The 24,316-nt window shown below is 40.8% G+C and overlaps 2 protein-coding genes across 2 annotated transcripts; both read left to right on the forward strand.

Annotated features, from left to right (window-relative positions):
* LOC109838542 (60S acidic ribosomal protein P0-like) lies at positions 840 to 2,488 on the forward strand. The gene is made up of 2 exons (XM_020406973.1): positions 840 to 859; positions 2,152 to 2,488. Exons 1-2 carry the CDS (start codon positions 840 to 842, stop codon positions 2,486 to 2,488), a joined length of 357 nt encoding a protein of 118 aa, XP_020262562.1.
* Positions 16,115 to 18,551, forward strand: LOC109837232 (probable acyl-activating enzyme 1, peroxisomal). Its single transcript, XM_020405387.1, has 2 exons — positions 16,115 to 16,410; positions 16,929 to 18,551. Exons 1-2 carry the CDS (start codon positions 16,213 to 16,215, stop codon positions 18,393 to 18,395), a joined length of 1,665 nt encoding a protein of 554 aa, XP_020260976.1. The 5' UTR covers positions 16,115 to 16,212; the 3' UTR covers positions 18,396 to 18,551.

Here is a 24,316-nt window from a genome sequence, read left to right on the forward strand (position 1 = left end):
TCCCCAACTGGTGTGAAGAATGTACATGTCTCCGGGTTATAGTTCTCCAGAACAGCGAAAAAATTGTAATAGCTGTAGTCAACACCACATCTGGTAGCTATTACAGGACAACCAAGTCCAGATTGAGCTAAAGATCCCTCTAACTCTGTTACCACGAAGTCTGTCATTCGTGTCCACCATCCTGTCTCGGTAGAATGTACCCATCCAGGAGCTCTAAATACTGAGGAAGGGAATTCTCCTTTCGCGGCTAGAAATCTCCGCATAAAAGTGTTGGCCGTACTAGCTGTTTCTCCTAAAGGATACCCCCGTGAGAACAAGCAGGGCTCCAAAGCGGACACTTGTCGATTGTAACCTACAGTGTGTACGCCTGTATAGGTCAAAGCCCCGATAGCTACCCCATCTTGCTCCCGGACAAGGTCCCAATCCATATGTCGAGGGATGGAAGCACACTGATAGTAAGCGATAGGAAACATCCTATGCATATCAGGGAGAAAGAAGCGGCGATCTCCTATTTTCCTCAACCACTTATAGTGGCCGTCAGTCACAATTTCTTTTTGGATGACGACATGATCGCCAAACAGGAATGCTGGTTTGGTAAGTTTTTTACGGGAGTCGGTTTCGAATTTGGCGTCTGTCACCAAAATCCTGAGTACAGCTGGGCTTGGATTTGAGATCAGGGTAATACGATCCTTGTCTGCATCCTGAAAAATTGGGAGTTCCTGACGCAGATTGAATTGCATATTGGAATCTACGCCGCCCTCGCGCCCATCCTGAAAAATTGGGAGTTCCTGACGCAGATTGAATTGCATATTGGAATCTACGCCGCCCTCGCGCCCGAAATGGTGACGAAGAGTAAGAGGTTCGCGGGAGTAAGGCAATGCGAAAAGAGAAAAGTACTCAGTTAGTCAATGAGGAAATAAAACAAAAGGGAATTTTAATCAAAATCCCTAGAAGATTGAGAGATTTTAAACGCACAATCCGAACCTGGCGTTGAATTTTATCAACGCAGAGGTCGAACTCAGCGTTAAGATTTTAAACGCACAGTTCGAACCTGGCGTTGAGCTTTATCAACGCAGAGGTCGAACTCAGCGTTAAGCTTTCAAACGCACGGTCCGAACCTGGCGTTGAATTTTATCAACGCAGAGGTCGAACTCAGCGTTAAGCTTTCGAACGCACAGGTCAAACCTGGCGCTAAATTTCACCAAACGCAGAAGTCGGACCCCGACGTTTCAAATTCGAAACGCAAAGTTCCAACTCTGCATTACAATATCAAAAAACGAGTCATCTTCCTCGTTTACAAGAACCCATCTAGGGTTTTCAAAGAACTCGCCGAATCAAGTTTTGTGGCCATGAAGGTCGATACTTACCACCGACAAGAGAAGCCTGTGCCGACGGCACACCGGCCTGAGTTGCATCGCCGCCGGTGGTCGAGGTTGACCGAGAACTCAGAGCAACGGTAGCGGCCGACCTCGGATGAGAGACCATCTTCTTTCTTGAACCCATCGAGAATGATGATCGAAGAAGATGAATAGAGTTCACCGGAGCTCAAAACAAAATTTTCGTTAAGCTTTTTGAGAAAAGACTGTTGAAAAGTCGGATGACTTTTGATTTGACCCAGCGGTGTATTTATAGACAGCTATGAGCTGTCAAATTAGGGCGAGATTCTAGGCCCAGAATCCCTTCAAATGCGGCCTGTGCGTCTGCGTTGCTTGAACTTCTGAACGCAGAGTTCAACCTTGCGTTTTAATGCTTCAGCACAAAGAACCTACCTGTGTGTCTGCGTTAATTGAGCTCCTGAACGCAGAATTCAACTCTGCGTTTCGATTCTTGGACACAGAGAATTTACCTGTGCGTTCTGACTCAACCAAACGAATTCTTCGATGTTTAAAGCCAAAACATGGTTCCAAATAAATAGAGAGAGATTAATGTCAGCTATCAAGATGACCAAAGCCGAGAGGAAACAGACGACTCCGCTGGGAGTCTATTGGATGGGTACAGGCAGATTGTGATCAGCAGCACGAAAGCCGATTCGGCCCAGCGCGCAAACCATTCTTCTAAGTGGCTTAACATCCCAACAAAGAGTAAGTTGAGCTGATCAAGAAAAGGAATAGAGTAAGAATCTTCTGAGGCTGTCCTCCTAACCACATTTAGGATAAAGCCCCTCCCATGTGGGTCTGCGATTCTCCCTGTCTATGACAATGGATCTGTCTTAAGCCCAGAATTGCTCGATCTCACGAAAGACAACCTCGCTGACAAGTTTGCAGATGGTGTTTCTATGGCTGCTTCGCTATCCTTCACTCTCTCTTACCCAACTCTTGCAGCTGCGCTTCACATGTTCGTCAATGCCTACAAGAACGTCCTTGCTGTTGCTGTTATCTCTGTTGTATCTATTGAGAATGCTACTGTTCTTGCCTCTAAGAAAAAAGGGAAAAAGGACGAGCCTGTCGGCGAGTCAGACGATGACTTGGGCTTTAGTTTGTTTGACTAAGAAGGGAAAAAGGACGAGCCTGTCGGCGAGTCAGACGATGACTTGGGCTTTAGTTTGTTTGACTAAGTTCATTGTTATCAAGACTCAAAAGCTATCTTGTTTGGTTCGAGGAAACATGATTTCAGCATTCCAACAACCAGGTTCGCAATATCCTCAAATCAGACGAAGTGAACAATCAACTAAATTTTTGGGATCCAAAGTATTCCGAAAATTCGTCCCAGTCAACCGCGAACTTTCGAAAACTTTGGAGCGGGTTCTGTAGGCTGTCTAAAAATCACAATGGATAGCTAATCCCTATCAAGCCCCGATAATAGAAGTTACAATCAGACGACTTTCTAATCACTGCATCCGCAACTCCACAATCGCTACAAACACGACCTCATCTCTGAGATGATTGATCTTGATGGCTGCGACAACATGATGACTAATATTATATTAGCAACTATTAGAGATGCTGATGAGCAGTGTAATGATTTCAGAAATAAAAGGTTGGACTTAGTTGGTGAGTTGTTTGGTAGAGAGCTGTGGGCAAATATTCATCTAAAAATCACAATGGATGATTAATCCCCATCAAGTTCCAACAATGAAAGTTATAGTCAAATAGCTTTCGTGCCGACAAATGAAGGTTGCAAATAGAGGACTTTTCACACAGATCGAGAAGAGTTACAATTCAATGACGCTTCCGACAGCTGATGAAAACTTTATTCAGTGGCCTTCACAATCAACGGTGAGAGTTACAATCTGACGACTTTCACATCCTATGACAAGCAAAAATCAACAAGCAGTAGCCTTTGCAACGTTATAATGAACGAGGCTACAAGTCAACAACCTTTCTTAAATGCAGAATCCACTTCTGCGTTTCTTAAATCCAAAAATGCACACCTCCTGTGCATTCTCCAGCAGGTATCTAACTCTGCAAACGCGGAGCTAAAGCCTAAAACGCACACATAACGTGCGTTCTTCAAACAGACTCAACTATGCGCCCCAAACTCTTGACGCAGAGTTGAATTTCAACACACAAGCGACCTGTGCGTTTCCAATTCCAGAACGCATGCGGCCTGTGCGTTTCAAACCTTTGACAAAGGTTTAACTCTGCGTCTCAAGCCTTAGACGCAGAGTTAAGGTTCAGAACGCCAAATGAGGCGTTTGACTTGTTCAAACACAAGCCGAACGGCCTCAAAACCGTTATCCCATGTCCTGAGGGATTTTCGCCCACTTAGGACCAGATTTAGGGGTTAGTTATACCCCTAACCCCCCCATAAATAACCGAATTACTCAATTGAGTAAAGGGTTGACGGGTGCTGGCACCAAAACCGTTTAAAGTTAGTAAATCTCAGCAGCTAAACTGCACGGAGGAGGAGATCTCTCTGAAGATCAACAAACTACTCAGTAGTTAGCAAATCAAATCTGAGGGGATCCCTTCATCAACAGCAAATCAACTTGGCTATTAACCGAATCTTTGGTTCTAACAACTCTGTTACAGAGTTGCAACTCACTCTGAGTTCTGAAACTCATTTAAGAGTTCGTGATTAAGCTTGCAACGCAAGTTGATTACACCAAGCCAGTTATTCGGTTTTCAACAACTATTGTCAGAGTTTCCAACTCGTTCTGAGTTTCTTATACTCGTTAAGAGTTTTAAACCGAGTTCATCACACAAGTCAATCATTCTCGTGAGATAGTACGATCGGATCGCTCGTTAAGAGTTTTAAACCGAGTTCATCACACAAGTCAATCATTCTCGTGAGATAGTACGATCGGATCGTCAACGGAGAGCAAGTTCGACGCAAGCAATCGAAGGAGGCACTCCATCGCTACCAAGAAGAACCCAGTTTTAAACAAAGGGAGAATCAAATTCATTCTCCTCTCTTTTGTAATCGGAATCCAAATTGTAATCGATTTTGAGAGAATGCAAGTCAATTTTTCTTTCATTGTCTTTTTACTGCAAATTTTCCACAAACAAGGGGTTTACTGAGTTTTCCACCCCTTATATTAGCGAACCAAACAGCCCCTAAATGGTTAAAACTTCTAGTTAAGTAAGATGTGTAAATGACTAAATTTCAGGAAACCCCCTTAACTGTGGACAATTATTAGATAACACCCATGACTTTCAGAATATCAGAAACACCCTTATGCTTGTAGGTTAACAGAAAATCCCTTTTAATTTCAAAAAAAACAAAAAACAAAAAAGTTGCGGACTTCCTCAAGAAACCCTTAAAGTTTAAATGCGTTGGTCTACAAAAAAACAAAAAACAAAAAAGTTGCGGACTTCCTCAAGAAACCCTTAAAGTTTAAATGCGTTGGTCTAATTAGTTGAAGGATATGATGAGAATAACGACTTTATCGAATTCGTATTAAGGAGATATGTTGTAATTAATCATAATGGGCATTATCATTAGCCGAGCACAATAGGCAAACCAGAGAATAAAATTTCGTTCCTTTTGCTTCTCCATCTTTCTCCCATATAATATTTTATTATTAAACTCTTTTAGATGGACTAGTTGAATATTGGACTAATTCCAATCAACGGTCTTCAATCCCTGACTTAGTGAAGCATTTATTTGGGCACTATCATTAGCCAAGCACCGTAGGCAAAACAGAGATAAAAAATTTCGTTCCTTTTTTGCTTCTCCATCTTTCTCCCATACAATATATTATTATTAAACTCTTTTAGATGGACTAGTTCAATATTGGACTAATGCCAATCAACGGTCTTCAATCCCAGACTTCTCCCAAAAGTGAAATCAACGCCGCCGAGCACGAAGAAACTGCCCCAAGGTTAAGAAAGGATGATGTTTAGGATTCACGAACTTGCTCTAATACCGTATTGAAATAAAAGAAAGAGTAAAAGTTTTATATTCTCATTGATTATGAATAAGATGCTAATGTCTCATATTTATACACGTTGTAGAATCTCTATACTATAATAAGCAAAGAAACCTACATAAAGAAAAGCTCCAAATAGTAGGATACTATACTGTCACTAGTACTTTGAACCTAGACATCTTCATAGAAGACAACATATAATATGAGATGTTCCTATGAATGAAATAAATCTTCTGAAATTTCTAATAAATTCAGATTTTTTTCCTTCAAATATTGAGGTTGCTATTATGCCCTCAAATTCAGTTGTTTCTTACAAGTTAGTCCCTAAATATTTTTTTTTGAGTTAACTTATTTTGACGTATTACCATTTATACACCCCTATTTAAGTTATCAAAATAGAAACTCGTTTCTTTATAAGCTGGTTTAAACTCACATTCAATTCTTTTAAACCCAAACTACCTCGTTTCTTCCGCTTCCCCGTTCTTCCTCGTTTTGCCAGACCATTTTACAATCGTTCAATCCTGTCTTTAGTCTATAAATACCTAATAAGAGATCTACCATTAGGGATGGTAAATGATTGGATCAAATCGACAAAAGTGTTCATCTTTGTATTTGCTTAAAATTGTCAAATTCGAACCAAAATTTGAATATCAATATCTAGAGTTTTTCGATTTCGCGCGAACTCAAATGCTCAGTATTTGACAAATATTTATGAATTTTTATCAGATATCGAAGTGTATTCATTTTGCTAAAAGATTTTATTTTTAATAGTATTTAAATTTATAAATAAAAAGTATTCCTTAATAATTATGATGTATATATATTTAATTCAAATAATTTATTAAAATGATTTAAAATTACTTAAGTCTCTAAAAATTAGTATATATAACTTCAGTAGAAATGGTGAGTGGGTTTAAAATATAACATCATGTGCATAATAGTACAAATTATAAGTGTTTTAATTTTAAATGAATATTTAATAAGCAAACAACTCAGATATACATCAGGTTAAATTCTATTCATTAATGAATTCAAATACTAATATTTATAGTGTTTAGTATTGTTATGGTAATTCACCATACAGAGTTAGAGATGCCGGAAGAACGTCTGCATAGGCCCAAGAGAGCTATGGTCCAAACCAACTTAGAGGCTCAAAAGCCCAGCCAAGGTCAAGTCTCTCGGCCAGACGAGCAGATAAGCCATCTTTCAATCAAGGGTCATCATGACCGACTCGAAGTGCGGGATCAGTCGCCCCTTCGTAATTAAGACGATTCCACGAGCAGACGACTCGACCATACACTCGACCCAAAGCTCACTCGACTATCAGGTCGGCAAATTATAATGATGGCTCGCAGATCAACCCGCCTCGACTAAAGGGATAAGATCCGACCAAACTCACTTCAGATGTTAATCGACACAACAGTATTGACCAGTCCCATCAAGATCTCCATTCTGACAAGCCTCGTGCCCAAGCCGCTTTTTCTGCTTACAAGTCACTTCCCAAAGATTTCCATGATGCTCTCCTATGCAAGAATGACTTCTCCTCCAATCGCTAGCCGCCATCTGGAGAGAGAAGGACGGCTAAACAGCCGACCTATTCTATACCCTGCCTCTTTTGACAAATCCAGGGTACTGAGAAGCCATTTCTCCCCTGTACCTGAGTGACCTCCCTTTCAATCGTTAGCTGACATCTGGAAGGAGAAGGATGACTCAGCAGCTCTACTGCTCACCTCTCAGCCGCCTCCTGTGTATAGTCAAAGCTGAGGGTCAACCACTCAGAGGCAAGGGACTATAAAAGGAGGAGAAAAGAGGAACGCAGGAGGAAAGTTAATTTTTGGGGGAACTTCTGCTTCACAAAAACAAGGAACCTACCTTGGTTAAAAAAGAACTAATAAAAACTCTCAAAAGATACGCTCCAAGGACCTCAATGGCCCAAGGACCTTCCCTTAAACCCCACTCAAGCTCTCAAACTGATTTGACCGTCAGAGGTACCATGGGGAAAACGGTCCCTATCTTCCCAAGGGTTTCTTCTTGTTTGTACAAAAAGATCAGGAATTCCAGTCGAAGGATCGAGCATAAAGTCAGAGGAGGAGTCGGTCCCAACATTCATCCTCTCCATTCTCCTCAATGCCTCCAGGATCAAAACTGCATCCTATGGCGGAGATCCATCATCGACTGTTTGTCAACAGGCATCACTAGTTTGGCGCCCACCGTGGGGCCTACTCTCTTCTCTGAGAATAAATGCCCAATTCTAAGATGGGGCCTGATCTTGTTCATCCTTGAAGAACAATGGAATTACACCATTTAAGCTAAACAAAACTTGGAATCGCATCATTCAAGCTAAGGAGGATTAGCTTATGGCTATGAGGAGCCAACATAGGCGTAGCCCTCAAGGGCTCTAACAGCTTTCTGGGGAGTATTTGCCAGGTGGAACCCATAAAGCCCTCCTGGAAAAGACACCACTATGGTGTTTGTCTGGCTTGAAGATGATGTGCAGGCTTCTTATCGCCGTCACAGATGAAAACCCCACCGCTTGGACAACCAAGAGCCTGGGGTTGGATCGCAAACAGAACCCCAAGGGTTATGATCAGATCCAGCATCGCTCAAGCTCCCATAAGCAATAGCTCACACAAACGAGGAGCAACGATGGAGTCTGTGGTCGGCTCTTTGGACCATCACCGCTTTCAAAGGAGAGTCCTTACTCACTCAAGGTGAGATTGCGGGGAAAACTCAGGGGCTTGCCATCTGGTCTTCTCAGGAAGATTAACATCCCTGGCATTCCAGCAAATGCTCAGAACCACCAGAGTCAAAGTAAGACCTAGTGGTCGAAGCATGTGACTTGCACTCCCTCTACAAGAAGGCTCCTCCATTTATAGGATGGTCCGACCATCGCTATCCTTGGAAACCCCGAGGGGAAGTCATGATCCCATCAAATTCTAGGGAATAAAGCTTCGGCGCACGAGGTTCTCATCAACAAGAAGCCCCAATTACAAAAGTTGCCTAGGCCTTCCCCTGTTGAGCATCATCCTCCAAAAGCTCAATCATCCAGACTCTGGCCATACAGCGCAACAGACGGTGGACAAGCAAGATCGGTTGAAAATCCCCGGGTCCACCTCTGACCAGCAAGGACCTCAGCAAAAACTCAGAAGTTTAGAAAGTCCCTTGGCTGATGAGATGGAAAATATGCCAACAACTCAACAACGTCCAAAGCTAAATAGCTCACCCTCCAGAGGAAGAACAACCCCACCCTGACCTTGGGCGTTCCTTAGTTTGGCAACAAAGACAGCCAATGGAGCAACAACTCGCTCTCATCAAAACTGGAAAGTTCACAGGCGAAAAGAAACATCTAACGAAATCTTCGTCTCAGTGACCCTGTCCCCAACAGGAAGCCGTCTCCAAAATGCATCTGAGTAAAGAAACAAGATTTCGACATCACACGAGCGATGAGAATGAGGGAATTGTACTCAACAATGTATAAATTTCAAAACAATCAATGAAAATGTCAAATGAAAAGAAAGACATCAAAAGACCTTGGTACCTAATCTGGATAAAACCAAGACACAACGACTCCTCAGTCAGTTACAAGACCTTGGTACCTAATCTAGATAAAACCAAGGCACAACAACTCCTCAGTCGGTTACAAGACCTTGGTACTTAATCTGCATAAAACCAAGGCACAGCGACTCCTCAGTCGGTTACAAGACCTTGGTACCTAATCTGGATAAAACCAAGGCGCAACGACTCCTTAGTCGGTTACAAGACCTTGGTACCTAATCTGGATAAAACCAAGGTACAACAACTCCTCACTCGGTTACTAGACCTTGGTACCAAATCTGAATAAAACAAAGGCACAACGACTCCTCAGTCGGTTATAAGACCTTGGTACCTAATCTGGATAAAACCAAGGCACAACGACTCCTCAGTCTGTTACAAGACATTGGTACCTAATATGGATAAAACCAAGGTGAAACGACTTCTCAGTCGGAATAAAGACCTTGGTATCTTCTCAGGATAAAACCAAGGCATAATGACTCCTCAGTTGGAACAAAGCCCTTGGCTCTTCTTAAAGGTAAGCCCAAGGCACAACATATGGTTCGATTCCTTCTGCTCTCATCATCCATAGTGGTCAAGACTTTGGTACCGTCTTACCGTAAAGCTAAGGCACAACGACTCCTCAGTCGGAACAAAGCCCTTGACTCTTCTTAAAGGTAAGCCCAAGGCACAACATATGGTTCAATTCCTTTTGCTCTCATTATCCATTGTGGTCAACACCTTGGTACCTTCTCAGGGTAAAACCAAGGCACAACGACTCCTCAGTCGGAACAAAGCCCTTAGCTCTTCTTAAAGGTAAGCCCAAGGCACAACATATGGTTCAATTCCTTCTGCTCTAATCGTCCATAGTGATCAAGACTTTGGTACCTTCTCAGGGTAAAACCAAAGCACAACGACTTCTCAGTCGGAATAAATCCCTTGGCTCTTCTTAAAGAATAAGTTCAAGGCAAAACGGCTTCTCAGTCGGAACAAAGCCCTTAGCTCTTCTTAAAGAATAAGTCCAAGGAAAAACGACTCCTCAGTCGGAACAAAGCCCTTGGCTATTCCTAAAGAATAAAACCAAGGCACAACGACTTCTCAGTCAGAACAAAACCCTTGGTTTTTCCTAAAGAATAAGTCCAAGGCAAAACGAATTCTCAGTCAGAATAGAGCACTTGGCCCTTCCTAAAGAATAAGTCCAAGGCAAAACGACTTCTCAGTCGGAATAAAGCCCTTGGCTCTTCCTAAAGAATAAGTCCAAAGTAAAATGACTTCTCAGTCGGAACAAAGCCCTTGGCTCTTTATCTAGGAATCAACCAAGGCACAACGACTTCCTAGTCGGGTTCGGAGGACTTGGCTTCCCATCAGGAGTAACCTAAAAGTACAAAGGCTCCATAATTCGGCAATCAAGTCTATGGTTCCCCACCTAGACAAACCAAAGACAACCCCAGGGTCAACTTCCAAAAAGTTATTTTCTGACCAAACAAGAAAAACAAAGACGTTGCCACTCATCCCGCATAGGGTATCTAATCGACAAGGATCAACACTCTTCGTGAAAAGAAAATGGGGCCACAACATGAATTAGCTATTCTATCAAGCATTTGCAGTTCTCAAAAGCAGAAGACAGAAGAAATCGCTTCTCATTCAAAAGGAGTTTTGTACATTCTTCAAAAGGCCTAACAAGGCTTAAAAAAATTCTCTAAGGCTCAGCGTCACTGTCCCCGGAGTCCTTCCTCATTTTCTTCAAAGGTCTCCTGGAAGAACTCGGCCTCTCCGAGTCGGCCCCTCTTTTACGAACCTCCATTGGCGGAGGAAGGGTCGTCGCTTCGGAATTAGAAGAAGACAAGGAGGACCACCCTACCTTAGGAAACTCCTCTCTATACAGAGCTTTGGCCTCCTGAAGACCGAAGCAACACCAGAGCTTTCCAAGATCTCCAGCCACGAGATCACTGAGAGCCCTCGGCTCCAACACGTTCTCCTGCACTTCAGGCTAACCTGAGCAGGACATCATATTGTCAGCACCAAACACCCAGACATAGAACCTCCTCCATTCTTCGTCTATCTCTAGGAGATTGACATCCAAGTGAAAATCGCCTCGACAGTGGAAAAAATAGTGTGGGTCGCTCTCAGTAGACCCCACACTAACCATGTTCCCAAGCAAACTGATGTTGGGCACCACTTCCGCCTCGGAGCAGGCGTCAATAAACACCATCAAAATATGAATGGCATGTGGGTGAAATTGGTAGGGGAAACCCCTAAAGCTACAAAAACCTCCCTGATGAAGGGATGAAACGGCAGGCGCAATCCACACTGCAGATGCGCCCGATAGAGAGGCACCCGATCCTCGCCGTGTATATGCACTAGAGTTAAGCTGTCCGGTTCCCCTATGGTCATCGTCACACGAGAAATATCATACTCATTATGCAACCAAGTTGCCTCGTCCAAAGTCATCCTCGACCTAGACAGGAACAAGACCGTGAGTTTGTTCTCGCGGTCATTCTGAGGAAAAGCCATACTAAGATCTCTCAAGGAATCAAAGGAAGGATCAACGAAGAAGAATGTTCTTGGTAAAGAGTGCTCTTTCAACAGCGCCAGGAATTATTTATAAGCCTCCAAAGGAGCATGCAGAAGAATTCAAGAGGCACCCTCCTGGAGCAATTAAGGAAGATCCATTTTGAAAATCGGAAACGAATCGCTCAGGAAGGCTAACCGCTACTCGTAACTCGCACCAATGAATTGGTGAGTATGGCGCATTTCACTCTACCCATGACGTTGTTGGCCTTCTTGTTTTGATAATGTTTAACAAACAATTTACTCCTAATGTTGTTTGTCTAGTATTTATGTTTTTGTATTTATTCTAGGCAAACAACGCGTTGGAGGTTGGATGGATTGTGCCATAATGATCATATCAAATGGAGGTTGGTGGAATAGTGGTTGAAGCCATACATTTCAAGTTGAAGATCCAAGTTCAAACTTCATCCGTAAGTTTACCAAGTTGAGCTACAATGGAGATCAAGATCAAGCTTGGGTAATTTAGTTTAGGTGTTATATTATGTGTGTTAAGTACGTTAAGCTCAATATCATATACACACATATTTTATTGGTTTCTTTGTATATATATGTAGTCATATATATATGCAACACAAGTTTTGGTTTTCATGTTTATAAATATGAAATTACATATTTCATATTTATTTTTGTGATTTGGTTTAACTACTTAGATATGAAACAAATATATTTTCATATACATACCCATATGTTTCCATTTCTATTGTATTTGTGAAAATATTATTTTCTTGGTTTATAGACTTAACAATAATCATATACATCTTTTATTAAGTCTAAAAAATCATTTTGTAATGTTTCAAAACATGGTTAAGCTAAAATATCAAAACTCATGTGTTCACATTTTCATGTTTTGGACTATTTTGCAAAATAATGATATTTTACATTTGGGAAGTCCTTTTTGCAAACCAGTCTTTATAGCATGTTTATTATTATGTCTACAATCATTCTCCAAAGTTTTATATTTTTCTGAATTTATTTGATATTTTAAACAGGGTTTTAAAATTAGCATTTCACTTTCAAACTGTTCTGTTCATGTATCAGTTCACGGTCGATCGCCACGGTCAACCGCGCCTTTGTTTTTCCCTGCGGAGCCATCGGTAACTTTCGCGGTCGACCGTCAGCTCGAATTTTCCCACGGTCGACCGTCACAGTCGACCGCCAAAGTCTCTGGAAAATTCTCAGCTTCGAAAGTGGCTCCCCCCCCCCCCCCCCAATTCTCAGCTTCGAAAGTGGCTCGCGGTCGACCGCGAGATTTTCACGGTCTACCGTCGTATACTCCAACGGCTATTTTGTACAGAATCTGATTTTGGATTATGTGGGCTTTTTGGTCATTTTGTTTTGCGTTTTTACTGAAGTTTTGAGTGGGTATAAATACCCCATTGCCTTCATCTCTTCGACAACCAAGAGAGTATTTTTAAAACAAGTTTAAAGAGTTTTAAACAAGGGTTTAAGTTTGGTTTAAGAAGCTTTTAAGCATTTGGAAGTTTGAGTTTGTAAAATCAATTTCACAAGAGCTTGAGGAGATCATCTATTGGTGTTTGAGCATCCAACTCTTCTCCTTCCACTCTTGATCTATTAAGAAGTTTTCTAAACTCAATCTAGCTTTATATTTTATATTTTTTGATTTTCATTTTATTAAGCTAGTGTTCATATTGAGTTTAGTTGATTTTATTTTCTCTTTGTTTACACACACACAACCATTGAGCTTATTGTATTTACATTCATAGTATAATTGGGCTGTGGGATAGTGTAACTTAGAGAGTGAGCTTATAATTCGTTCTCATCCTTGTAGAGAACAAACACTTTGTATTGTGCCTAATTGTGAGGATCACTTTGTAATACACTTATACACCGAGAGAAGTGTATATCTTTGCATATATCTCATAGTATATCTCATTACTAGGATATTGCTCTTTGTTCATATTGTATATCTCTCTTGCAAGAATAATTTGTTATTAATTTTAACTGGTATAAAATCGGATTAGATTAGCATAAGACCCTAATCACCCCCCTCTAGGGTCTAACATACGTCTCGTTTCCTTTCAAAAAGCGGTTCCCAATGCCGACTATCAGTGCACAGAGATTGGCAGTTAGATAGACCTACGCCACATCTCCAGCCATGATCAACTAGCCAAAGATCCCCAAGATATGGAGCAAACTTGTATCTATTTTACTCGGACCCGACTAAAGTCAACTCCGAATAAAAAGGGCCAACTGTTATGATAATTCACCATACAAAGTTAGAGATGCCGGAAGAATGTCTGCATAGGCCCAAGAGAGCTATGGTCCAAACCAATTTAGAGGCTCAAAAGCCCAGCCAAGGTCAAGTCTCTCGGCCAGACGAGCAGATAAGCCATCTTTCGATCAAGGGTCATCATGAGCGACTCGAAGTGCGGGATCAGTCGCCCCCTCGTAATTAAGACGACTTCTCGAGTAGACGACTCGACCATACACTCGACCCAAAGCTCACTCGACTATCAGGTCGGCAAATCATAATGATGGCTCGCATATCAACCCGCCTCGACTAAAGGGATTAGATCCGACCAAACTCACTTTAGATGTCAATCGACACAACAGTATTGACCAGTCCCATCAAGATCTCCATTCTGACAAACCTCGTGCCCAAGCCGCTTATTCTGCTTACAAGTCACTTCCCAAAGATTGTCATGATGCTCTCCTGTGCACGAATGACTTCTCCTCCAATCGCCAACCGCCATCTGGAGAGAGAAGGACGACTAAGCAGCCGACCTATTCTATGCCCTGCCTCTTTTGACAAATACAGGGTACTGAGAAGCCATTTCTCCCGTGTACCTGAGTGACCTACCTTCCAATCGCCAGCCGACATCTGGAAGGAGAAGGATGACTCAGCAGCTCTACTGCTCACCTTTCAGCCGCCTCCTGTGTATAGTCAAAGCCAAGGGATAACCACTCAGAGGCAAGGGACTATAAAAGGAGGAGAAAAGAGGAACGCAGGAGGTAAGTTTTTGGGGGAACTTCTACTACACAAAAACAAGGAACCTATCTTGGTTAAAAAAGAACTAATAAAAACTCTCAAAAGAGTACGCTCCAAGAACCTCAATGTCCCAAGGACTTTTCCTCAAACCCCACTCAAGCTCTCAAACTGACTTGACCGTCGGGGGTACTACGGGGGAAACGATCTCCGCCCTCCCAAGGGTTTCTTCTTGTTTGTGCAGAAAGATCAGGAATTCCAGTCGAAGGATCGAGCGTAAAGTCGGAGGAGGAGTCAGCCCCAACATTCATCCTCTCCATTCTCCTCAGCGCCGTCAGGATCGAAACTGCATCCTATGGCGGAGACCCCTCATCGACTGTTTGTCAACAAGCATCAACAAGTATTAAATGAATCACAAAATTGTATATCATTAAATAGTTACCCCATTAATTAACGAACTATTTGTTAATTATTTGGATCGCAGCTTCCACCTTATCTTCCATGAATCCATCTTGAACTTATATTCTATCCTAAATGGAAGATTTTTGTAGGAGATATTCAATTAGTTTTTTTTTTGTAATTAACCATGTGGGCAGAGTGTTAAAGCTACCAACAGATGTTTACTCGTTAAATGGGAAAAACTAATGGAGGAACCAATTCGAATGAACAAATAAGTTTTGAAGGAGTTAAATTTAACATTGGCTTAATTGCACTTAACTACCCTATAGTTTTCTCTACTTTGCACTTTCATAGCCTCAATTGTTTTTGTCAAATACTTAAATATCCTAAAATTTTTAGAATTTACACCTTAGTAAACTTAAGTTATGCTAACATGAAAATTCTCATGTATACCAATTTTGGGGCATTTTGACTCATACTATTTGTTAAATTTATTTTAAACCTGTCCAAATGCTGTTTTAAAATAGAATCTCGTAGTGCAAAGAGAAATTATTAACTGTAGTTATATAATTATTAACAAGTAAGGATATACAAGTGCAAAGAGAAACTATAGGATATTTAGACCCAATTAAGATAATTATTAACTGTAGTTATATAGATATCTACATATAGTAGGAACTTTGTAGTATCATATGAATCCTGATTCATGGTATAGAATGTGCATTCAAAAAGTATCAACCCTTAGATCTATGCAAGAATCACAAAGTTTAATAATCTAAGAATTGATATCATTTGGGTGCACATTTAATGTGATGACTGTTCTTGCTAGAAACTTTCTCCAATATTAAATTTTTTTCTCTCATATTTTTTCTGCGCATACTAGTAATAGAGGTTTGCAAAAGTTGCATTCCCTCGTAACAAAAATAGTAGATGCTTGCCTATACTGTAGGATTCTAGCCCCGTCGCAGTTCATTGTAGATCTTATAAGGCTAAGTGCTTTCTAGAAGCATACAAAGAATATTGCTTCACTAATGACTGTCACCAGCAGCTATTTGTAATGTGTGGAAAATTTCAATATAAAAGACAGAATGTCATGATTGTATTCAAAATATCAAAATCTTCCGACGTTATCCGTCAGTCAATGTCTCTCGATCTTTATTGAAGTAAACCCCATATGCAGGTTTGTTAAATATATGAATTGGATGAACCAAAGCAACTTCCACATGCAGGTTTATTAAATATATCAATTCGATGAACCAAAGCAACTTCCACGACTTTTCTTTATTTTGACTATTTTGACCCACATCTCTATATATACCCATCTCTTAAGCTTCTACGATATAACAAGAATCTCATTAGCCTTCCTTCAATCCGCTAAAACAAATCTTTCAATAGTCTGCCAAAAAACTAGCTTATCCACACTGTGTGGACCACACACAGCAAAGCAAAAGGCATGGAAGGCACAGTTCGTTGCTCTGCAAACTATGTCCCTCTCTCTCCACTGAGCTTCATCGAGCGGTCTGCGGAGGTTTACTCTGATCGGACCTCTGTTGTTTATGAATCCATCAAGTTTACTTGGAGACAGACCCGAGACCGCTGCCTCAGGCTCGCTTCTGCTCTCTCACACCTTGGCATTTCCCGTGGCGACGTGGTAACTATAATCTCTATCTCTCCCGCACCCCCACCCCCAATTCTAACACGAACCGGACCCTCGGACATGTGTGCATGTTAACTCATATGTTCCATTAATATATGCGATCTATTTTTGGAGTTTTTCTAGCATGCATCACTTTTCTCACAGTGTTAGAATATCGCGAAATATTTCCTTTTAGTTATTTTGAAGTAACACGTACAAGAAAAAGAGTACCTCTGGCTCTAGTTTTGGTAATTCTTATATTCATTATGACAGAAGATGAAATAAATGAAAAAAGTACCTATGCTCTTAATCTAGTGGTAATTCTGTATAGAGTAATGAATGTCAGCTCCACGGTTGACGCATAAATTTTTAACATGATCGCTATGATTCTTGGGAATGAATCTCACATTTTTGAATGCAAAATCTATAGAGATAAACTAATAATATCATTACCAATAACTAATTATAGACATTCTTTGCAATCAAGGTCATAGAGAGTCTGTACACTGAATCTTCTTCTATTGCCGAACCAGGTTGCCGTCCTCGCTCCAAACGTCCCAGCCATGTACGAGCTCAACTTCGGCGTCCCAATGGCCGGGGCAGTCATCTGCACCCTCAACGCTCACCACGACGCAGCCATGGTCTCCGTCCTCCTCAAACATTCTGAAGCCAAGCTCATTTTCGTCGACCACCAGTTCCTCACAATCGCTGAAGACGCCATCAACCTCCTTTCACAATCCAACTCCAAATCCCCTCTCCTCATCCCAATCCCGGAACCCTCTGAAGACTACTCTCATTCACCTGGTTTAAACTACGAAAGCCTCATCAAAACCGGAGACCCCTGCTTCGACATCAAGTGGCCGATCGACGAGTGCGATCCTATCGCCCTAAACTACACATCCGGCACCACATCCAGGCCGAAAGGCGTGGTCTACACACACCGCGGCGCCTACCTCAACTGCATCAGTTCCATTCTCTTTAGTGAAATAAGGACTTTGCCGGTCTACTTATGGACGGTGCCCATTTTCCATAGCAATGGTTGGTGCCTGACCTGGGGCATAGCGGCACAGGGCGGGGTCAACGTCTGCCTCCGCGATTTCACCGCAAAGACCATCTTCGAGAAAATCACCAGGTACGGAGTTACGCACATGACCGGTGCCCCTACCGTCCTCAACATGATGGCAAACTGTCCGCTTGCTGACCGACAGCCGCTCGCAGCTGGCCAGAAGGTCTGCGTCATGACGGGCGGGGCTACCCCGCAACCACCAGTCTTGGAGAAGATGGAGGAGATGGGATTTAAAGTCGTCCATGTGTACGGACTCACGGAGACCTACGGGCCCGCGACAGTGTGCGAGTGGAAGCCCGAGTGGGACGAGCTGTCGGTGGATCAGCAGGCAAAGATGATGGGGAGGCAGGGAATTCGACATATCGGAACGGAGGCGGTCGACGTCAAAGATCCGGAGACAATGAAAAGCGTCCCGGCCGATGGGAAAACAATGGGGGAGGTTATGTTTCGAGGCAACACGGTGATGAACGGATACTTCAAGGACTTAAAGGCCACGGAGGAGGTTTTTGCAGGGGGATGGATGAGGACAGGGGATCTCGGGGTGAGGCATGCTGATGGGTATATTCAGGTGAAGGATAGGCTGAAGGACATCATAATCTCTGGCCTGGAGAATATAAGCACGATCGAGGTCGAGTCGGTAGTTTACAGTCACCCGGCGGTTCTTGAAGCTGCGGTGGTCGGACGACCGGATGAGTACTGGGGGGAGACGCCGTGTGCATTTATGAAGCTCAAGGATGGAGCTTCTGCTGATGCTGAGGAGATTATAGGGTTCTGTCGAGCTCGGCTGCCAGATTTTATGGTGCCCAAGAGCGTGGTTTTCGGGGAGCTGCCGAAGACTTCGACGGGGAAGATGCAGAAGTTTGTTCTCAAGGAGAGGGCCAAGGCTATGGGAAGCCTATTCATGAATGGCGGCGGGAATACGGTTGAAATATAATTTTGCGAAATATTGATGGGTACTGTAATTGAATAATTTCCTAAGTAATTTGACTAGTCAAAGAAAAAATTAAATGCAATTCTCAGCAATGATATGAGACTGAGATTGAATAAGCAGCTGATCGATGTATAATGTTTGTTGCGATAAAAAAAAGGATGATGTTTGTTATATATGAACTTATACCTATTCACTTTAAACGTGTTCGTAATTAATTCTTCCCAATCTTCTAAGAATGTTACCGATTATTTCTCTCTGAAAAGATCCTTTAAAATTCATATTCTATGGACATTTTTATATTGCCGGGTATTAGTGAAATTATAACCTCTTTTAAATGGAACATCAACTTTCTAATTTCAACGTAACAAAAAAATATTGTTAACAAGACATTATTATTTTGAAATTTAACTCAAATCAAACCATGGAAATCATTACAACAATATACTTAAAACTTCCTAGGCTCAAAGAGACTACAAATTTCTCCTCAAGTTCCTTTTTCTTAGCGTCATCAGCGGTGCAACATTTTCTTCGTAGAAGGAATCAAAGCTAGGTGATGTTGCGAAAATTGTATCCCCGTGTGTGTGTGTATATATATATATATATATATTATATATATATATATATTATATATATATATATATCATCATATATATATATATATATATATATATATATATATATATATATATATATATATATATATATATATAATATATATATATATATATATATATATATGTGAGAATAATGGACGGTGAGCTGGCAGCTCACCTAATCCCCGTGAGCTACAAAGTGTATGACATGTGAGCCCACATGCACACGCGATGCGATAGTAGGACACAACAAAACCTATCAACACAACAAATCAGAAACAATAACACTACACACAAATAATCATACCCATCACCCCCACCCAAATACCACACCCAATACCTAAAACACAAAAAAACACAAACAAGAACACATCACCATCTATGGGGCTCACATGTTCATACACTTGCAGCTCACGGGGTAGGTGAGCTTGCAGCTCCCTCCATTATTTCTCTCTCTCGTCTCTCTCTCTTCTCTCACTCTCAGTCTCTCTCTCTCATCTCTCTCTCTCTAATAATATATATAGTATATATAATATATATATATATATATATATATATTATATATATAATATATATATATATATATTATATATATAATATATATATATTATATATATAATATATAGTATATATAATATATATATATATATATATATATATATATCCTTATCAAATTTAGTAATATGAACATAAATATTCCTTATTGAGATATATCTGTATTTGTATTTATATTTAAGATGGGTAAGCAGATATAGATATGATAGGTATCATATCCAAGCTGTATCTAGACCGAATGCACCCCTATATTTATAGCTCTTAATTGAGGCTAGATTGGGAATTAAAAATAGGCGTTCATACATGTTCTATACAATATACACGTATAAGGCGGTAAGCGAATGAAATATAATGTACAAGGGAGAGAGCACGTTTGACTTATTGACTAGAAGCATGACTTATTTTTCATAAGGGGGTGGAAACAATTTTCCCTTGTTTTAATATGAAGTATGTTTATAATTAATCCAGGGGAGGTTTTTCTTTTAGGGGGTGTTTGGTTCGTTTCCATAAAATAAAGGAAATGGAATCCAAGGCAAATAACCATTTTCTAAAAAAATTTTGGATCATCCAGGAATCCATAACTTGTGTTTGTTATGGAGTTATAAAGTGAATATTAAGAAAGCATATCCAAAACCCATGACTGGTTCACCACCAAAGAAAGGGAAAACACCATCCAAAAAAGCTTTTCATAAAAGCTGTTGTGTTTGGTTCAAAGCCGAAGAATAGGAAAGAGGCCAAAAATCAGTGTGTACACATATCTGTGGTGAAGTTACCGCAGAATATTAACATTTCATCACAAAAAAGCTGGCTGTGCAATGGCTAGTTACAATTACTCAGTGACCGATTTCAACAATCACAAGAAAAAATGGCTAGTAGGGGCTGCAACAGCTCAACAAATAAGTTCACTTGGGGGCCTATATAATAAGCCACCAACAGCCCTATCAAAGTATAGCAAATCTCAGCCATGTAAGAATTTTTCAATCTTCTTATTTTTGCCAGATTCGTAGCAACAAAGTGACTTGCAGGTTTATGGAGCGGCAATGGTCAGCAAAGTAGAGGGTGCCCCATCTGAAGTTAGATGCAAATGCAAACTTCCAACACCCATGAAGCTATGCGCAAATGGAAAAAATAGAGGGAGACATTATTGGGGTTGCGCTAAGTTCCCAAATAAGGAATGCAACTTCTTTCAGTGGGCCGACAAAGCGGGCGAGTGCAGTAGAAATAGAAATCATGTATCACAAAGTGAGGACGTTGATGAAGATAAAAGGGCAATGAAAATCAAAAAGCTGAAGAGGGAATTGAAAACTGCAGAGCATCAACTAATCATTTGGAAAATGATTGTATTGTTCTTAGTTATAATCTGTGTACTCATCTGTAGCTTTGAAAATATGCCATGTAGTTGCAAAGTGTAATGTGGTATGAAATGAAATTTATGGAGGCAATCCATGGTGTATATGACTCAGCAAATCACAGATGAATACTGGAACAAATAAAAACTACATCCAAACTAATGTACATAGTTATAACTTGTACATAACAAAACTCTAAACCCAGATAAATAGTGATGCAAAGCTAAAAACTGAGTGCAAAGGAAAAACTCAGCACAAACAGCAACTCTGAGAACTGAAGCAGGGAAAAACAAGCCAACAAAACTCAGCTAGGGAATACTGGAACAAATAATGTCTAAATCCAAACTAACTTTGTCCACATAAACTGAGTGATGCAAAGCTGAAAACTGAGTGCAAAGGAAAAACTCAGCAAAGTTGAAGACAGGAGCAACTACTGAGTGATGCAAAGCTGAAAACTGAGTGCAAAGGAAAAACTCAGCAAAGTTGAAGACAGGAGCAACTACAGTTAAGTCAGCTGATATTGAGGCAAGGAAAAAACCCAGCAAAGCATAAAAACAATTCAGGACAAACAGCAACTCTAAGAACTGTCGCAATGTAAAACAACTGAGCAAAACTCAGCACAAAAAGCTGAAGACAGGAGCAACTGCAGTTAAGTCAGCTGAAACTGAAGCAAGGAAAAAACCCAGCAAAGCAGAAAATTGAGGCACAGCTTAAAAAGTCAGTAAATCTAAGATAGCAATGGCATACAAGGCTCAGATTATAGCTATATTATCATTATAAGATGCCTCGCCTACATATTGTAATTGCATTGAGGATTGCCTACGCATAATAGTTGCCTCACCTAAAAATCACATTAGCAATCTAGATTGCAATCTCATCATGGTAAGCCTTATCCAGACCAATACAATTACTCAGTGTAGGCTGCATTAACAAATAACATGAGCAATCCTCATAGCCTATTGAAAAAGCAACTCTGCACAAACAGCAACTCTGAGAACTGAAGCAGCTTAAAACCAACTCAGCAAAACTCAGCTAGGTAATACTGGAACAAATAATGTCTAAATCCAAACTAACTGAGTACACATAAACTGAGTGCTGCAAAGCTGAAAACTGAGTGCAAAGGAAAAACTCAGCAAAGCTGGAGACAGGAGCAACTATAGTTAAGTCAGCTGATATTGAGGTAAGGAAAAAAACCCAGCAAAGCATAAAAACAACTCAGGACAAACAGCAACTCTGAGAACTGAAGCAATGTAAAACAACTGAGCAAAACTTAGCACAAAAAGTTGAAGACAGGAGCAACTGCAGTTAAGTCAGCTGAAATTTTTAGCTTAGCAAAGTGATGCACAGCTGGGAACTGAATCAAATCAAATGTGAAGCAGAGCTGGAACATGTAGGCTCAGATTATAACTATATTATCAGTATACGATGCCTCGCCTACATATTGTAATTGCATTGAGGATTGCCTACGCATAATAGTTGCCTCACCTAAAAATCAGATTAGCAATCTAGATTGCAATCTCATCATGGTAAGCCTTATCCAGACCAATACAATTACTCAGTATAGGCTGCATTAACAAATATCAAATGAGCAATCATCATTGCCTAATAAAAAAACCCAAAGTAACTTATGAGAATAGTTATAACCTGTACACAGATGAGGGACCGCTGTTTGAGATAATGCCCATTTCCACACACTTGAACATAAAAACGATATATAAACTCTGCAAATAGGTAAGATAACATAAACTGAGCATAAGGAACTGCACAGGCCTGGTAATACAACTCAACAAATATAGCCAGCCAAGACAGAAGTAAGATACATGATAGGTAGCAGCTGCTTCATGCACATAAAGTAAAGGTGTTGTCTCACGATATTACAAAATTATAACATGTTCACTTGGTTATAAATACGGCTATAGTAGTGCAAAAGTAGGTAGGAAACAAATCCATTACCCAATATAGTGTCCACTACGGCAAATCATCGATGGCAAATCCATTTTTGCGAATAATCTTCTCTAAGAACAGTTTCTGCTCATTTTTCGACTTGATAATGAACCGCCTAGATTCTGATTCATTGTCATATAGATAATCCAGCACCTTATCCAGTATTGTCTCAGAGAAATCAGCCGCATGTGCGGATAAAGCCTTGGACATTCGATCAGTCCAATGTAAAATATGTTGGTTTTGGATTGAGTGGGACATGGACTCGATGAGTTCACGCATTAGTGAATCATCATCTCTGCCCTTGCCACCCTTCCTTTTTGAATGAGGTTTGGCATTGGATGTAGAAGTTACCCCACTAGCCGACTTCACATTTTGAGAGTGAGGGTCAAGCCTTTCAACGCTTGGTGTCTCAGCCCCAAATTGTGACTTGGAGGTCTCAATATCATCATTTTCACAAAGATCGATCAGATCCTCAAAAAGTGGATTAGGCCGATTATTACCAAGTTTCTTACCCACATCTTTGGCATAATTTCCCCTTGCTTGATCATCACCAACAATCGTGCACAAATCATCGTAGTGCGTTAGAGGCGTGTTCAAGTACTCCTTCAACTTTGAGCTATTGCACTTATTATCCTGTGTAATAACTAAATTTAATAAAAAATTGCTCGCTACATAAAAGTGTACGCAAATAATAAAAGATAAATATAGCCAGTACCAATCGATACCTTTGTCCACATATCAAATGAATCTGGATCCATGGTCACTATTTTTGATGCAGGATCAAATCCAGCACCGCTCATGTTCATCACAGTTCGCATATCAAAAAACTTACTCTTCAAGCTCTTCATATGGTTCATCACATTCTCCTTTGTGAATTCAGTTCCACATTGCTTGTTAACCTCATCTGCGGCCACTTTGTATGCATGCATTTTAAAAATTTTATCAACCTTCAGGCCATCTCTTGCCAATTGAGCAAGAACAGGGATTAGAACATCATCATGCTTGGCATTCCAATACATGTTAGGCACACCCCTAGTGTTGGGAGGCTTGTCTATAATTGTTGACGCCAATCTTCTTTTAGCAGTTACTTTCTTCTTTTTCCGAGATGGCGATATTGCCTCGGCACCAACTTCATTAGCCCTCTTCGTCGAATGACTCTCTCCAGATTGACAATTACTGTTATGTGGGCTAGGGGTTGCATGGAATGTATGGTGGCTAGTAAGCATGTTCATGTAAGACGTAGGTTGCTGAGTCATATATGCAAAATTACTATCGTAAGGAGAGAAAGATGGAAATGGAGGGGGTGGGGGAGGGGGAGCAGAGAATGGTGCACGAGGGAATGGCATGAAGTTCATGCTCAAGTTTGAAGGAGGAGCTACAGGGGTTTTAGGGGAGGGAGTGGCATCACAATCATCATTTCTATCATCAAACTCGGCCATACTTAAAAGGATGAAGGACCTGTTACAATAAAATCACATAGTGA

This window comes from Asparagus officinalis, chromosome 4, assembly GCF_001876935.1.
Source record: "Asparagus officinalis chromosome 4, Aspof.V1, whole genome shotgun sequence".
Classification (NCBI taxonomy): Eukaryota; Viridiplantae; Streptophyta; class Magnoliopsida; order Asparagales; family Asparagaceae; genus Asparagus; species Asparagus officinalis.

What these genes read in the sequence shown, in the direction of transcription:
- LOC109837232 (XM_020405387.1), top strand. Translation starts at nt 16,213, where the DNA reads ATGGAAGGCACAGTTCGTTGCTCTGCAAACTATGTCCCTCTCTCTCCA. An exon ending in GCATTTCCCGTGGCGACGTG is followed by an intron (nt 16,411 to 16,928) that starts GTAACTATAATC and finishes TTGCCGAACCAG; the next exon opens with GTTGCCGTCCTCGCTCCAAA.
- LOC109838542 (XM_020406973.1), top strand. Translation starts at nt 840, where the DNA reads ATGGTGACGAAGAGTAAGAG. An exon ending in ATGGTGACGAAGAGTAAGAG is followed by an intron (nt 860 to 2,151) that starts GTTCGCGGGAGT and finishes AACCACATTTAG; the next exon opens with GATAAAGCCCCTCCCATGTG.